General features: G+C 45.2%; 1 protein-coding gene across 1 annotated transcript in view; it reads left to right on the top strand.

Annotated features, from left to right (window-relative positions):
• Window positions 1–502: 502 nt before the first annotated feature.
• LOC138491516 (uncharacterized) overlaps window positions 503–18,443 on the top strand; it is a 601,105-nt gene continuing 583,164 nt past the window's right edge. Inside the window, exon 1 of the mRNA XM_069618053.1 lies at window positions 503–867. Within this exon, the coding sequence (XP_069474154.1) occupies window positions 732–867 (136 nt within the window). The 5' untranslated portion in view covers window positions 503–731. The remainder of the gene's footprint in view (window positions 868–18,443) is intronic.

The raw sequence follows: 18,443 nt of genomic DNA on the forward strand, positions 1-18,443 counted from the left end.
AAACCTCAGAATGTTTCACATAACCAGAAATAGTGCAAGAATTGCGTTGTCTTTTATCTACCTTGCTCATGAAGGTTAATTAACACTGAACTAAAACCGAAAAGTGCAGAGCGCAGCAGAATGAGTGACGACTCTTGCAGCAGATACGACTGGGCCAAAAGGAATGAAAAATAAGGGGAGCTGGACTGAGAAAGAAAGTGGGATCAGAACATGCGCGAAGATTTGGAACAGTGGCAATTTTGAGTGCTGCGTGGCGAGGAGGGTGCGACGGAAAATGCAATAAAGGGAAGGACACGTGGAGTGAGGGCACGTTTCTGAAGGCAAGGAAGAGAGAACATGTGAAATAAGCTCGTGAAACTCAAGCTGCGGGGACCTCGTTGGCTTCCTTCCTCGGAGCTCCGTTTGGCAGGAACCAAGCGATGTACAGTGCAGAACAGGTGCGCAATCAGCAGACCGAGCGCTGCTCTGCCATGCCCTTAAGATCTCTGAGAGGAAATCCCCACCGGTGGTTCGTTTATCTCCGTAACTGAGATGTCCGCCATTAGGGCCCATCTATCTACGGTTGGCAGCCCCTGCTCCAGGCTTCTGTTGTCTTGGCTTGCAGCTCAGAAGGGGAGGGCAGAGCAGGGCCCTGGAGTGGCTGCTTCGGACAGGACCGTTAGAGAGACAGGCGCTCCGTAGCAGTGTGTAGCACCGTCCAGCATCTCTGCACTGGGGCTCCAAGGGCAGCCATGGCACTCACCGAGGACATGCACGCCTTAACCTTTGACTGGCGCCTCATAGTTCGCGCAGGCGAGGAGAGGACGGCGGTGCCTCAGGTGCAGACAGGTGCAATGAGAGCAGTCGCAATTTCGCACCAAGTCCAGGGTAAGAAGACGCCAAATTCCCGGCATAACTGCTTTGTTATGAGTGTTGTCTAGTATGGCGTAAACACGCGGCTAGACTGGATGCTAAGATAAAAGCTCTGCGAGGGGTGTCTTTATGATTTAATGGGTGCCACTGTTTACCAGTCAATCGCTGGAGTTCGTGCTGCCTCTTCTTATATGAGACGTCATACTGCGTGTGAGGTAAACAGCACGAGGAATGTGATCTTTTATCCCATGAGCGATGGCATCTTGTGATAGTATTAAATACATAGGTGCTGCAGTTATTTTTTCATTCTTGTACCAGAGGAAACTATGCATGTGGGTTGCTAAGGGTCTTATATGAGTGTGGTGGTAACAATAAACTTATTTTGAGAATATATATATGAGCATTTTCCAGAACAAAACCAAAACACTCAGAAAAAATCAAACAGTAAAGATCAACCCCAGAATAGAGTACCTGTGACTAATACAGCACTTACCCAAATTGAACTCTCTACAAGTTTGTCATTGGAGTTCTAGCTTGTGCAGGGAACTTAAAATGTTTCTATACAAATGCCCATCAGAAAATGTAAGTGCCCAGGAGGTTCCCTGCAAAATTCTGCAGACTTTAGGACACCCAAGTATAAGTCGTGCCACTGAACTGCAGAATCCTGCATCTCATCACCACATAATCCAGTAGAAAGTCGACAGAAAAGGTAGAGACAAGGTTTATTTCTATACAGTTCTACAGAAATGGATAGAGACTCTAACATAGTATCCCTGTCCCAAAAATGTGGTCCTTGAGGACAGAGCCCTTGTGGTGTATATAGAGCTTTACACAATCCGAATTATACAGATAATTCAGTATAATATCTTTATTCGGCTACATTAACAATGAACTTCCTAACGGTAAATTCTCTTGCCCTAACAGGCCCTTCAAGACCAGTATAATTAGACTCAGCCTACCCAGGTGATTTACTCACTACCTGCAAGAGGTCTTGCCCATTACATGTAATAAAGCCTAATCCGACACCTAATGCCCATGTGACTTGTTACGGTTCTCAGGCGGTGGTGGCTGCCTTCAATTAGGACACTGAGGGCCTGATTCGCATGTAGGCGCAGTTAGAATGTTAAACAGCATGCTTCACTGTGCCTTCTCTTGACACCCAGGCACCACGATTATTCTCAAGTGGGCCTGGGTGTCGTCGCAGTGCACAACAGTGCAATACGTCCCTTTCTGAGGAGAATGGTCGGATCACGGCAAGTAATGATAATTTTCACAGAACTATTTCCTGCCTCTTGTGTCTGGATTAAGTCATACCTCATGACATAAACCATGAGGTATTTCTCAACATGAGATTTCACAACATGAGAAATCTCTTGAAACAAGGAACTCTGTGGTGCCATACTTTTGCGCCACTTTGTGCCGTGTATGAAACTGGAGGAGTGCCACAGGAATCGGCATGCAAAATGCTGCAAATCGAAAGTGCTGGTTGCTAGGTTGGTTTATCGCCCATCCCAGCAACCTGCACATACATTTTGAAATTGGCGCATTCGTTCCAACTTGGGAACAATGCGCCACCATTCAGAATAGGTGTTAAGTACCGAAAAGGTCGTTCACGCTTTCTGCAACCTTTTTGGTACTTAACACCACTTTCAGAATCTAGCCCTGAGGAGCTCATTTTCATTGCGGCGTTACATTAATGGAAGGCGTAAAAGCCTTTTCAGGCTTTTACGCCTTCCGTTAATGTTACGCCCCATTTTCACTCATTTGTTTGGCGAGGAAGAGACATGGAATACCCTCTCCACTACTTTACCCGAAAAGGTAAGCAAGTGGAGAGGGGGTCGAACAGAGACTTTGATATCTCAGGCTGTGGAGGCCACCAGGGGTACGGGAGCCAGACAAACCAACCCGAATCGAGATAAAGAAAGCCTATCTGAGGGCCATAGGGCTTTGGAGAGCCCAGAGAAACTAAGAGACTTTCAAGGCTGGCAAAACTACCAGGGTTACGGGAGCCCAGAAAACATGAACAGGGATAAAGCAAGCCTATCCAAGGGTCAGAAGGCTTTGGAACGCTGTGAGAAACCGAAAGACTTTACTACCCCAGGCTGGGAATGCCACAAAGGTTACGGGAGCCATATACACCCAATCAGGCAAAAGCCCTATCAAAGACTAAACAACCCAATCAAAGGGCCAGAGGACTTTGGGGAGTCCAAGACACCCGAAATATAGCACGCAGAGTTGGAGCAAGGGAGAACCTGAAGAATTTCAGTCCTCAAGTACAAAACCCGATCATTGACATATGCTAAATCTAGATTGCTTGAGTTGTATTAAGAAACCCTTGCCTTTCCTGAGAAAAAGGAAACCATATGAAGTGCATATAAACACTTAAAAACATGGCATACAGAACCTCCAGAGAGGCTGAGGACTGTACTGCAAGAAATTGATGAATGTTGACAAATGTTTAAAACATTCTTGTGAAAGTGTTAGGGAGAATTCTCAGAAATGTGCTAATTCCTCTCTACCATACAGACCCCCAGTACTTTTGCTGGACTCTAGGACTTTTTAATTATTAACCTGGGAGAGTGAGACCCTTTTTCCCACTCTCTTAGGTATTTTAATGTGATTTTAAACTCTGTGTTTCTTTTGGTTGTGAAGTCTGACAAACTATATAGGCATCATCTTTCACATTGTGTCACACAGCACCTTCAGTGTAGTGTCACAGGAAAGTCTTTCAGATTTCCCAAAGGTGTAAATACCTTCTCTTGGATAAACTGCTATTTGCAAGAGAAGTGAAGTGAATTGACTTTACTTACATTTGTAACTTTCTAGACCCACCACACATTATTTTACAATAGGGTGCTGGAGGGGTTACTTAGTATCCCCTTTGTTTAGATTCTCATGTAACATTTTTATGTTACCATTTCCTCGATGAATGGCTGGTTACAGTGGTTTACTTTTAACTACTGTAGTATGTTTTTACCGCGGGCTTCATACGCAGCTGCAGTAAAGCACTCAAGGTTGCCATTTTTGTCAAAATGGCCCGGTCTTGTTTATTCGCCATTTCTTTGTGTAAAGGTCCTTCTTGAGATTTCCTCTGCACGCCACACCAGGTTTGGTCCCTTTGTTCGTTTTGCCTTTGGCAGGATTCATGAGTGAAATCCCGCCTCTGGCTCCAGGGTGTCTGGCGGGGCAGGAAGCGAGGGAGCTGCCCCGAAACTCCCTGTGCTTAGTCTCCTAGGAGACAGGAATGCATTCTTAGGTGATTGGCCGCTGGCTGTCCAGCAAGGACAGCCACCCTATTGGGTGACTGACAGCTAGGCTGAAATGAATGGGAGAAACCTGTATAAAAGGCATGTTTTTTTTGGCTTGGAAAGCAGAGTAGACCACTGGATGAAGGAATCCGAAGAACTTGGAAGAGACTCCTGCTACAACTCCTGGACCGTTGTTTGCCATGTGAAGCCCTGCTGCTGTGCCAAAGCTCCGAATTCATCTCGACTAGAGAAGCCCTGCAAGGACAACTTCTCCCCTTGAGTTGGTCGGACCGATCAACTCCAAAGTAAGCCACCTGGACATCCTCTCGAAGCTGGTTGAATTTCCCACATTCCAAAACTGCCGGGGCACCAAACATAGCATAAGTGGATTTTAACTCATCTTTCTCATTCCTCAAATAAAAACCATTCATGCAATCTGCAATCTGGCAATGAGATTACCTCCAAGTATTTTTAAGATCTTGTAAGCACTGCAGTTCTTAGTATGCTGTCATGTGGTTCCTCATCTCCCATGCATGGCAGCATGAGGTACATTTTTTGGGGGGGGGGGGGGGGGTTAAATCTTTTTATTGTGGATATTGTAAGAAAAAAGAGCATAGACCGTGTACCTGAGATAAAACATTATACAAGACAGTTGAACTGCAAACATGTCATAGATCAAACCCATTAGGCAAGATAAATGAAGAGTTAAAGCAGATACAACATAGAATAACAGCTACAAAATCCAGAGTGGCGTCCCTTGAATGGCATGGTCCATGCAATAGACCAGCAACATAGTCCATAGTAGGGTATAATAAGAATAACAAACTCCCGTCCAGCCCCCTGACTTCTTCAAGCACCCCCATGCACCCCCTCCTCCCTACATAGCACATGTATGATAAGGGGGCTACTAGCACGGGATGGATCTGTCAGTGTCCCTGCATTCATGTAGTCAATATGTTAGCCAAGTAGGGGTCTCAAATAAGGGTGGATGCCAGCTCCCAGAATCTTTTGGCATGGTTGGGAGTCTCTGATTGAAGCAAGATCGTTTGCAGCCAGCAGGTTGCACAGCATGCTGAGCCATGTCCGCATACTATGCCCGGTTGGCGAGTTCCATTCCACCAGTAGGGCTTTATGTGCTGTGAACAATGCAACGTGTAACCACCTGCATGCCAAAGAGTCTTCATGCCAATCATCATCTGCAAGCCCCAATAACAGTGGTGGGCGCAAAGAGTGCATTCGACCCCACTACGGTGGCCACAGGCTCTGGATACATTGTGCCAGAATGGACGGACAATCATGCAGGTCCACAGTGGATTGTGAGAGTCCCATTGCATATAGCTTAGCCGGGGTGTAGTATGGTCTCTGTATGATTTTATACTGCATCTCCCTGTGCTTAAGGATACATGATGATTATTTAGTGATTGCAAAGGCTTCTTATATGTCTTCCGTGCATAGGGAAGGGCCTAGGTCCTCAGTTCTTATCGTAGGTAGTTGTGCATTCCTACTAAGATTATTAGGGATACAAACGTCATAGAACCTCCAGTGTTGCGGGAAGTCAAGTAAATCACACCAAATCTCTCATTCGCATGGCAACTGTTCACTAGCCCTGTAGTCGGATGTGGTAAATCGAAGAACGGCCAAGTGAATGGTCATATAACAAAGCCAGTCTTTCTCAACGAGCCCAAGGAGGCCACTCACTTCTGGAAATGACAACGCTCCTCGCATACGTCCATAATCCTCTCATCCTGCTAGTATGATGTTTGCCAGCCGTGGAGGACCGTGGGAGTTCTGTATGATAGACAAGCTTGTAGGCTAATCCATGGTGGAGTAGCCTGAACATCAGAGCTAGGTAGTGTGCGTATTCGATACCACTGTTCGAGGGTAGGGCCAACAAGGGGTGAGTTTTAATTTGAATTGTTCATGGGACATGTGCTGGTGGAGTCAGCAGTTCCTGTGGTGTGTATAGATGTAATATATGCAATTCCATTGCTCGCCAACTACCTGTATCGGCTGTATTTATTCAGAATTTGGCCTGTGCTGCTTTGTAGTAGGCCTTCCATGACGGGAGAGCCAATCCCCCATTAATCATGGAAGCCTGCAATATCGATCTATTCAACAGTCCCTTTTTCCCCCTGCCAGATTAATTTACTGATGGTCCTATTGAGTTTGGTGAACAAGGTTGACTGTGGGCACATCGGATCATCATGGCCAAGTAAACAAGTTTCGGTATGGAGTTCATTTTTATGGCATTAATCCTACTAGCAAGTGATAGCGGCAATATCTACCACTTATCCATGTCTGTGATGATCATATGTGCCACTGGGGGGTAATTAGGGGTAGCGAGGCCTGCCAGGTAAGGAGCGATAGTCATACCTAGATATTTTATATGCCTGCATTGTAGAGGAAATGGTGCCACACCGCACGGATCCCAGGGGTATGTCAGGCCTTAACAGTTGTAACCGGCTATCAGACCATTGGCAAGCAGAATGGGGTGAATCGTGGGTAAGGACTGACTACAATTATTAATATAGAATATCGTCGACATAAAACAAGATCTTGTGCTCCGCCCTGCCCGTGATAATGCCAGACCATCCCTCGTCCATCCAGAGTTTATTTGCCAATGGTTTAATTGCGAAGGCGTATAATAGGGGGGACAGCCCTGCCGTGTGCCAGTATGGAGTGGGAAGGGGTCTGAAAGTCAGGCCATTAGGGGTAATAGCAGCAAACAGTTAACTCTAGAGGAGCTGAATCATCTGTAGTATTCAGCCTGAAAAATCAAACCTACCAAGTACCATGATGTCATGATTCCTGCCCCTCATGTCCCCAGCCCTCCAAGGTGTCAGGCTGGAGCCAGGCCACGATCACCTACATGGTCCTCAAGGGCCTCTCCATCCCTCCAAAAATCCACTTGGAGTCAGACTTGCTGCTTGTGGCACCAGACTCACTAACTCCCATAGGATAACATTGGGGATTGGACTTGTAGTGCTTTGATGGGGACAAGATGGATGCCCCCACATATTTCGGTTCCCAGAACTGCATGTGGAGTCTAGTCTTTTGGGTGTGGTTCAGCCCAGAGACACCTGGGATATCCAGAGACTATTTAAGCCACGCCCAGGCTGAGAAACATGCTTTGTGTTTTCTGCACCTGCAGCGTGACAATCACCGTGTTTGGATCGGTCTCCAGTAGGCCTGCATCTTTCTTCTGCGCTCAGCTCCTGCAAGAACAACAACGCAGTTAGGAACAGCCTTACCTTGCGGCGCTTCTGCACATCATTCATCGCTTCTTCTGTTCTGCGGGCATCTTCGGCGGTGTCATTCCCATCCCGGCACGCCGCTTCCTAAGGAAAAGGGAAAAGAACAGAAAAAAGGCGTTAGTAAGCATTCAGCAAATCTTCGCTTATTTTTAAAGACTGTACAAGCTTCAAACGCTTACCTGAATCCCAGCCGCTCTGGGGGAACTCTGTCTCCGGAACTTCTCATCCATCTGCAAGAGGGAAAAGACACCCCAGGTTAGCGTGGAAACATCTAGAGGCGCTGCATACCGCGCTTACTCACTGCATTTCTTCTTCATAACCGGCATCCACTCTGGAAACGTTGCGGCACCTAAAAGACACAGAAAAAGAACTCAGTTCAATACAAATACGAAAGGGTTGCATTGCGCATCGCACTCTCACTCACCTTCAGCGCTACTCATCTCAGCAGCACGTCGCCATCCCCGGACACCGGCCATCATCTAAAGATGGAAAGGAATGAAGTTAGAGAACTGTTCAAAAGACTCATTATGCTTACCTGTCAGACTCTTGCCAGTGAAGTAACTAGGCAGCAACGAGCCTGCATCAATCAATGCGCCCCTGCACTGAAAGCAGGATGGAGAGCACACTTTCCAAGAAAACAAGGTGAGCTGTGGATCAAAGGGAAGGGTTGGACCCCGGGGAAGAGGGGGTTCAAGCACACAGAGACAATAGGAAGTTAAACTCTACCAATCCTGTGTTTCAGGCCCAGTCTCCAGTCGAGTAGACTCCAGGGAAGGGTTTGAGGTCGTAAGAGGTCAGAACAGGCTGAGTGATGTCCCCGTGGATACCAGGTGAGCGTTACACATGAACATATAGTCCCATATGACCCTGTCAAATGCCTTTTTGGCATTGAAAGACAGGATCACATTTAAGGGATCTGATGAGCCACTGAGGATGGGCAAGAGCCGCCGCATGATGTCTAAAGAATGTTGTCACATTATGAAGCGTGTCTGGTCCTGGTGCATTCATTTTGGTTGGAGTCCCTCTAGGTGCCTTGCTAAGCATTTTGCCAACATTTTGGATTCAGAGTTTATAAGAGAGAGTGGGTGATTTGCGCTGCATTGGGTGTAGTCCCTCCTGTGGGGTCCCTCTCTTTCTTGTGGAACACAACTATATCGGTGGCTAGGAGAGACTGTGGGAGCAAACTCTCCTTGGTAGCTTCTTTAAACATCTGGCCCATCCTCGGGGCAATAGTGTCACCCAGGGATTTGTACAGGTCAATGGGGACGCCATCTGGGCATGCAGCCTTACCGGATGCCAGCCTCGCCACGGCGTTCTGCATCTCTTCATCCGAAAGTGGGGCATTCAGTGCATCTAGATCTGCCAGGCTGATGGACGGGAGTTTGTGAGGCCGAAGGAAGTCGTGAATTAAGTTGAGGTCCCTCTCTGGGTGAGGGGCGTGGAGCCCTCTATAGAACTCAGCAAAGCAGTCATTGATCACCTTATCCTCAGTCAGTCGGACCGCATCATTGTCCTGTAACGCATCTATGACTTGGGTGCGCTGCTTTTCCTTCAATGCTAATGCAAGCATGCAGATCAATTTATCTCCCTCTGTGTACAGCCTATGAAAAATTCAAATGGAGTAGAAGGGTGTAAGAATAGTGATCGTACAAACCGGTTAATACAACAAGAGAATGTGTGAAATGATCGGCTTTGTTCGCTGAGGTTTGTTGGTTTTCGATGTAATATATTAATGTTTATATGTCTTTGTAAAAATAAGGATCAATTAATTGTTCTCTAAATAGATTCTGTGGCATATGAGCAGATATTGATTTATTCCTGCCCGTGGAATTTGTAACCCTTATTAGTGAATGCATATAAGGGAGGGGTAGCCTGTTTTCCTGTTTATGTCTATTTAGTGTGCTCTGCCCCCTTCAAAACAGGCTCCTCGTTACCGAAAAAGTGGGAAGTACCCATAGTGACTTCTAAGTTGAACTCTGTCATCACTTTCAGCAAGATTAAAGATACCCTCTCTTTGCTAAACTGAATAAACTACGGATAACTGGACACGGTCTGAAGTTCTGGTAATCGTCTTACTAAGATCAAGGCCACTTTAAAAGAAAGGAGTCTGAAAGAGCATGTGTGTAATGGCTCAAACGGGGCTGCATTAAAAAAGTTATAACCAGGTTTAAACACTAGACCTGAACCACAAAAGATTTTGGTGGAAAGGTATTTGCGAAACATCATGGACCATGTGTACTGTGAAAAAGTATCCATGTTCAGGCATCTGCTTGAACATAGATAGAGCCCCTAAATAACTTTTGCCAGTATTTACATTCAGGCCCAACTGTGCAAAAAAAAGCAAAAACTCAAATACTTCAAGGGTGGAGCAAGACCCCTCTATCTTTCCTGGCACTAACTCTCAAATTTTCCCCTGCGATAAGGCAAAATGGTATTTGGTTGATTGGCATCTCCAGAGAGCATCTCACCTAGAACCTCATTTTATAATCCCAATCCTTGTACCTCAACCTCTCAACATCAGGGCATGAATGAAGGTTGAGATTCTTGGCATTGGCGTGAAGTAACCTGCCACTTCATTGGGTCAGTAGATCCTGCCTTGAAGGGAACTTTCAGGGAGGACACAGCAGCGTTTCCAGCATGACTGGGTACCAGGTCATCCATGACCTGTGTGACAAGGCCATTCACAGGGGAGGAAGTGCAAACCTAAAGACCCCAGATGCCTGTATGTATGAGAGTAGTGCCCTCACTGCCCTTGCCTTAGCCCTGATGACAGATGAAGGTCTATGACTTTGGCATAAGGGTCCCGAGACAATGAAGGAGACCATAGGAGGAATGGCAGTAACGGAGAGCCTGAGAACGGAGATGCGAGATTGTAGGAGGGAGCAAAAGAACCACCTACCTGCAATCGGATGCTGACCTGTGGGTGTGTGACTGCCATCGCAATGACAACCGAGAAGATCCCTGGGGGCTGTGTCCCCAGTTTGGAGACGGTATTCCCTCTGTTGGGATTGCTGTTGCTTCCTGACCACCTACATGTCAGGAAGCAACAACCCTGAGTTGGCCTACCTGATGGAGGGAGAGAGCAGGGGGGAATCAGCCGCAGGTGGGCACATTCGTGGGCAGCAACACACGGATGTATTAGTAGGGAAGCACTCATTTAGCCACAGCCACTAAACCACAAGGGATGTATAGTAGTAAAAAGATCTCTGGGAAAGGCTGCAGCAATAAGGGAAGACAACCCGCCATTAACTGTTTGAGATGAATGTGGCAAGCCCATACAGAGAAAGGGGGTGGGGCTTAGGTCATTTTTGAAAGCTTCCCCTTGTCCTCCCACAAGCACCCTGGGAAATTGAGCCATGTGATTGGCTACAAAGAATCAGCCAATCATGGGTGGGAGAGGGAGATATAAGGATGAAACAGGAGGTAGAAGTGGAGTGGAGGAGGACCTGCAGGAGGACACAGTGGTGGAGCATGGAGGTTGGAATTAGGAGAGGGTACTGTGGAGTGAGTGTTTGTGTATGAGTGAGTAATAGTGGCAGTGAAAGCAGAGAGGTAAAGGGTAGTAGTATAGAGAATGGTAGTGAGATATAATGGTAGTAGTGGGAAGAGGGAGGCATTGGTAGAGAGAGTGTGGTCATAAGAAGAGAGATGGTGGAGGATAGTGGTAGTAAGAGATAGTAGTGCTAACAGGGAAGAGTTAGTAATAATAGTAGTGGTGATTTAGGTGGGTTGTACTAGTCGCAGAAGAGCAGTATTAATAGTGGAGTTGTGATAGTGGAAGAGGATTGTGCAGTGGTAATAGAGGCACAGTGTAGCAGGAGTAGAGAAGTAAGAGTAGTAGAAGTAGTCTGGTAGCATTTGAGAGGTGGGAGTTGTGGTAAGAAGAGAAGTTGAAGTCATAGTAGTAAGTAGTGAGGCAGTTGTAGTGGGAATAAAGAGGTAATGGTCAGTGTAGAAGTGATGATGGGAGGCATAGGACGGGAGAAGCAGTAGTAGAGATGGAAGTTGTAGTAGCAGAGGGGTGGCAGTAACAGAAAGGAGGGAGTAGTAGAGAACTGGTAGTAGCAGTAGGTGAGGTAGGAGAAGTTATAATAAGAGGGGTAGTAGTAGGTGGAGACAGTAACATCTATGGGTGAAGGTAGAAAGGAGGAGTGAGGCATCAGAGCCATAGGAGTTTGGGAGAGTGGGGAGGTAGATGCAAGAGAGGAGGGGCGAGGTGAGTCTGAGTGTGATTGTCTGTACGATTCCACCAGCCAAATGCAAGACCCTGTCCCCAATTCCTTATATAGCACTAAACTGGGTGAGATTAGGGAGAGTTAAAGGAATAGTGCGCTCAAAAATATTATTGTCCCAACAGATGGGCAATAATGAAAAACATGCATTTAAAATAATTTTAATGAAAGTTCTTATGTAAACATTTGAGCAAATGAGGCTCAAAGCATTTACATGGGAGCATCCATTTTGCCATTTCAGGCAGCCTCCTCAGCTCATGTTAAAGCTCTGCACTGGCAGCACTAAACAAGCAGCAAAAGCCCCCTACTGGGAGCTTTTGCTTACTGCAGCCAGAGCAGAGCTGTACATGAGCTTGGGAGGCTGCCTTCACTTTCATTTTACGGTTTTGGTGCTCCCCAAGCCCAGGGAAGCAAAGAAAACGTAAAATTAAAGTGAAAAAAGCTAAGGCACAGCAATTATAAATATGTTGTTGTATTTGTGATTGCTATGGTTGGAAAACCACGGCAATCACAAATACAGCAATGTTGTATTTCTGACTACAGCGGCTTTCCCTTTGAGTCTCCTGGGCACCCCCGGGTCGGGGGACTCCAGGAGACTCCAAGTGAAAGCCGCTGCAGTCTAAATGCACCGGCTTTCACTTTGAGTCTCCTGGGCTCCCCCGATCTGGGGAGTCCAGGAGACTCAAAGCGAAAGCCGCCACAGTCAGAAATACAACGTTGTTGTATTTCTAAATGCAGCGATTTTCTTTTTACCTTTCTCGGACTCCGGGAAACGTAGAAAGAAAGCTGCAGCATTTTTAAATACAACAACGTTGTATTTAGGTTTGCTGTGCTTTCAGCTTTGAGTCTCCTGGGGAGCCCAGGAGGCTCAAAGCTGAAGCCACAGCAAACATAAATACAACATCATAAATGATGCGGTTTTCTTTCTGAGTTAGAAAGAAAACCGCAGCATTTATTTTGCAGTGCTTTCAAAAAAGAATTAAATGTAAAGCGCCTACCAGCAGCAGGTTCTGTTAATTTCTGCTCTCCGGCAATAATGAAGCAAAAGCCACCTGCTGGTAGCTTTTGTGTATTACAGCTGTCTGGCTTTTGCTTCATTAGTGCCGCAAGGGCAGACATTAACACAAGCACAAGAGGCTCATCCATTTCACAAAATGGATGCCTCCTAGTGCTTGAAATGTTTGCGATTGAGCCTCATTTACTCAAAACTCTACATAAGAAGTTTGTTTAAAAATATGTTTTATATATATATTTGATTATGGGCCATCTTTTTAGCCAATACAATTTTTGATAGCACTATCCCTTTAAAGAAAACCTCTAGGGAGTTAGTGAGCCAACGACTCATGGAAAACCATCATAGTCTCAGCCTTAGTAAAAGACAGTAGGGGTCACCGGCCCTAGTGCTAACCGGGAGCACTGACACCTAGGCTAGGATGGGTATAACACAAGGGAGACGAGCAAGAGAGACGGACGGCCCTAGCACCAATTCCGAAATTATCTTTTGCCTAGACTGTTGGGGATTTCAACCAAGCATACCACCTTGTAGAATTAACAATAAAGACCCTTGGAATCAACTAAAGGTGTTAGAGTGGTTTGTTAGTATGCAGCATCACACCAATCAGGAGCAATCGAGATCCTCAGCACCAAAGTAATTTTCAGAAACAGGGGTAACAGGTTCAACAGGTTAGACCCCAGGGTGTCACTAGCAAATCACCTAGCAAGTTACCTTGTATAAGCTCCGGGGAGCAGAAGATCTCACACTTCCCGCTCCAGCTGGTCATGAGCAGTTTGACCTGGGGCCTTCCCCATTTGGAGATGATCTCCTCCACAATCTCCCTCTTCAGCTCCCATTCTTGTAACATCCTTGATAAACAACTCAATGCGTCTGCCTTCATGTTCAGACTGCCGTCAATGTGTGATGTTATCACTAACATCTTGTTAACCGACACCTTGTTATAGATTGCCCAAAATCACAGGCGCATGGCCTCTCACTGCACAGTTTGAGCAACCCGACATCCCCCTTTTTGTTAATGTAGTACATGGCAGTGGTGTTTTTTATGAGTACCTGGAAAGTTGTTAGATAGAAGGAAGGATCACAATGTTCAAGTTTAGGTGTTTTCAGATGGCTGTTTTGTGTTTACACTGTAAATATAATGATGTATGCTATGCAAGGTATGGTACCATTTTTTACAACAGTTTTTCTCTCTTATGCAATAATTTTTGTTGTGGTGTTATTGGAAACTTTACCCAAAATAAAAACATAATTGGTAATAGAGATGCCAGGATTTTGCAGAAGGCTATTGGGTGTGGTGACTGATGATGTGTTGTTGTGTCCATCCTTTTGCAGTAAGTGACTCTGCAAAAGTGTCACATTAAATACTTACTGATATTGTAAAAGATTGTTAGTTATTCATTTAGTTCACTTATATCACAATTGACAACAATTTGCTTGTTTGTTACATATTCTCTCTGTACCTCTACTAACAGCAGTTATGGTTTTACTTACTACCATTGTTCAATCCATTTCTGTTGTTGAATATGCTAAATTACTAAAATGCTCTACGTACTTATGTGGTGGTGATGTTTTTTTGGTATCATTGTGTCATTGCATTTGACCTTCTTTTTGTTACAGGGGGCTGCAACAAATTACAGAGCCTGGGCATAGGGGTAGAAACTGGGGTGACCAAGGGGGTCATGTACTGCCAGGCATTCTGTGACAAAGGGCACGGGGTGTGTTGGGGAGCATGCCCTGGTCCACCCCACACTTCCCCAGGAGCAAGACAAAGACTTCTCACTATGAACCAACAACTTGCATTGTCCCTTTAACAGATCCATGAAGATGTAGCCAAAACCCTGGGTAGTAGGGAGTTCACCAAAATGCTGCTGTTAAACAACATAAAATACTTGTGAAAATGCACAAACACTCATTTGACTAGATTGCATGCATAAGAAAGTCTATTTATGAGAGCTGGGACTCTCAAAATCCCAAAACACGTGCAGTGTGACAGCGGAGAACAAGCATGCAGAAGAACCAAAAGGAAGATGGTGTCAGACACAGATATCGACTCAGTTTGCACAGCCACTTCAGGAAGGGGTGTACCCCACAACACACACAGAACACTGCCCATGATTCAAATAGGCTAATCACCTTTCTCAAATAATTATACCCCACATGCAAGGAATTGAGCCGGGCAGGTCCTGGAAAGAAGGGCTAGGTCCCTATAAAGTGGAAACACATTAGTAGAAAGGTATGGCAGTCTGAAGAGTGCAGAGGTTAAGGGCATGAGCATACTGGATACAAGATGAAGGATGAAGCAGGGGGTGCTTTGGAGGTGTCTGGTCAAAATAAGGTGACTGAGTGGAGAAGGGGAGGTGATTTGGAGGAGAGAAAGAGGATTAGGTCAGTAATAGCAGGATTTGGAGGTGGAGATGAAGGGGTAGAGGCATAGAAAGCAGGGGTGATAGAGCATGAAGAGATGACGGAAGACCAGGATGAGGTGGCGAGCAATTGGGAGGAGTCATAAGCCATCAAGAGGAGGAGGTGGTGAGACAGAAAGAGAGACATCATGATCGGCAGTGAAAAGGAAAGGAAAGAAGAGAGCATTAAGCAAGAGGAAACATTTTCGGGGAAAGTGGTCATAAAGCAAGTCTGGAAAGGAAATGTGATGAAGTCCCCTGCCTGGTTCTAGGGATGGCCAATGTGATGACTCAGGGGGACAGGTACACCTATAGCCAGGAGATGTTGTGTCTGGTTGCAGCATGGGGATGATTCCTTTGTTACCCTCCCTTGGTCCTATTCACAAGTGAGGGCATAATCACAGTGCTTCAGTGCAAGACAGTCTTGGTGATCATGAATTTCTCCAACCCCCAAAAGCTCAATACAGAAGAGTCTTTATAAGCTGGAACCACCCCCCTACTCTACTAAGGCTGTGTCAGACAATTATAGTGTTCCTTCTAATAAACCTAAGGAGAATACATTTACTTCTAAGCAGACCGAAAATTAAAGCGAGGAAATGGAAACTAAAAGTTTTGTTTAACCCAATGTCAATTCCACACGATTCAATGTTGCAAAGCCACGATTCTTTGCCCACTGTACCAAAATAATTATTTTCCAGTGTCATTGAAATGATCCAAGAGCACCGGAGATCTACACTTACTACAGTGTTGCAAGTTTGCGGTTCTCCAGCTACTCATTTGATACAAAGTTGCCAATTGAATGACTTCCAGCAGTACAGTGCTTCAAATTCAATGCAAACCAACACCATCTGCACTGTTAGAGTATTCAGAAAGCTTACCATGCATTTTTGCTTTGTGTAAGTCACATTCTGAAGTGAGAGGGGAGCAGTGTCCTTTACAGGCAAAGTCTAGTGTAACAGAAAGGGGAAAGTGAACTCCAAGATTGCAGATAGTTCAAATGAAGGCTTGGTCCGGTCCCCTGGCTACAAAGTGAGCAAAGTGCACCCATGAGCTGCAGCCAATCCCAACCCTACTCCAATTACCAAAGAAGAACCCTCCTGGGCATTTTTTGTGTTTGAGAAAAGCCATGCATACTTTAGGCTGGCCCCTTCTTGTAACTAAACTCTAAATAAGCTATTGAATTCAAAGTATGAGTTTGGCATAATTCTTTGGTCCCTAGAACTCTGTGACAGAGAGGAGAGGAAGAGCAGTTGAGCAAGGCTAAGTTAGAGAGGGAAGAGTGAGGGGGTCAGAAATGTGAGGCAGACAACTTGTCGCAAGGTTTTCACAGCTTGCCATTTTATTTAACTTAAAAGGGTTTGATAAATACCTAACTATCCTTAACCAAACGATCATTACCCTGCCTAGCAAAATAACTAAAGGAAACACTCTATCTATCCCTCACACTTAAACATACATCGAACTCATAAAGGAAATGCATGACAATTCAAATATAACAGAAATAACAATCAAGTTCAACTTTCGACCCAATAACTGTATATCCTTGTAACCTGGGTCGTTTCCCCTTCCCCAAATTCAAAGCAGGATTTTTGCTTAAGAGTTCAAATAAGCAAGCTCCTTCTTGTAATCAAGTTTGGATCATAAAGTTCTTCTGACTCGACAACATTTCTCCACTTCAATTTTAACCAATAGTGGAACTTGCTGGCAAATATTTTAGTGACTTTTGCTACTTCTTCTTCAACCACAAAACCTTCTACCACATTGTAGTACTTTAATTGCTTCTTGCTCGTCCACTGCGTTGCCAGGACTACCACTAAAAGGTCCCTAACCAGGTATACTCACTTGCCAGGACAAAACAAACTCCTAAGACTACTACAAGCACTCTGTGCTGAGGTCTACTTCAAATAGTTAGGAAGCCTTTTACTTTCAACAACTTCAACATTCACAACTCCTTTCAGGAAATCATGTTACACATTGATGTTGTTCATTCCACTCTTGATTTTGCCACAGGCAATGCAGGTTATGGTTCACTCCCCCTGAATACTTTATATCAGGAAGGCACCTCTCGTGTCAAGTCTGTTTTGCCACTTGCACATCAGTAAACTGTTGGCAAAGTCTTTCTTACACCTGCTTCTGTTTGGCTTAAGCAATACTTGTCTTTATTCTGCTTGACTATTGTCTCTTCCTTAGTCTGGCAACAATGGTTACAATCTTCCTGCAACAATGTTTTCTTATTGTTCAGCCAGCATGAATTATATGTTCTGTACATTCCTGCTCCCTTTTTACTAGCTTGCTTCTGTGTTGCCCCTTCTTTACTTTGGCAAGGCTGTTTGTAATTAACAGGCTTTCGGCTTTTGCAACAATAGTTGTAACTTTTCTCTGCTTGCTTCTTTGCAAAGTACATATTTCGGCAACCTGATTTTGATATGAATTTGTTATTCAAAACAATGTTCAGAAGTCAGCGATCGCATGCGGAGCGTACCAGGATTACCCTTCACTGGTAAATTCACTGTCTTTGCTACACGTGTTCATGCAAACCGTTGAAACAGCTCACTCTGCTTCTTCCTTCACCTATGTCTGCTCGGCAGACTACTGCCAGCCACTGGGACACAGCATGCCATCAGGAGAGTCTCTCTCTCTCTCTCTCCTAAAGGAAAGCTTTCTGCAATGCCACTTTTTCCGCTTTGCCAATAGCGGTGGTTCCGGCATCTCCTCTCCTCTCCCACATCTACTTCTCCTGCAACATGTGGTTTCTACAACCTCACCCTCTGGTTCTCATGGCCAACAACTGATATATTCAAAAGTCCTTCTCAGGTGTGGGTCATCTGAACCACTAGACTGCATCTTGTACTCTAGTGCCTCTGAATCCCTCTTCCTCATCCCAGTACTTAGGGCATTGTGGGACTTGCAGTCCCCAATGTGATTTTCATTTCTTCCTTCCAAAGTAAACACTTCAATATTATTGGATTTACTCTATTTATTAAATTACATATTAGAAAAAGGTTTTAGAGGATTAGATGTTTGGTTCATCTATCAGAAACCAAGGTATTAATGTATTGCTTCTAGATTGTATCATTTCTCTAGTATTCAGAAGATTCTGTTCTACCCTGCATAGGGATATTTTTGTGAAAGGAAGTCTAACTCTGACAACAAGCCATCAAATATTCTGGCACCATATAAATCTCCCTCTCTGAAGAAGACAAATACTGCGTCTCTCCCAACGGAATCCTCTGTCTCCCTTGGGGGCCTCTCCTCCCAGGTGACCCACCCGGCTAACACCACGCCCAGGATTAGGATCAGGTAGTGACTGCCATCCCCTGGCCACATGCGAGGAGACTTTAGCCAGGGATTTTGTGAGGATTCCGCAAGATTCATCACAGAAGGTAGTCCACAAGGTACAATTACAACTGGGAGGCCATGCATGCCCATGCAGCGGGGAG

The sequence above is a fragment of the Ambystoma mexicanum genome, chromosome 10 (genome assembly GCF_040938575.1).
Source record: "Ambystoma mexicanum isolate Mex_15411 chromosome 10, UKY_AmexF1_1, whole genome shotgun sequence".
NCBI lineage: Eukaryota > Metazoa > Chordata > Amphibia > Caudata > Ambystomatidae > Ambystoma > Ambystoma mexicanum.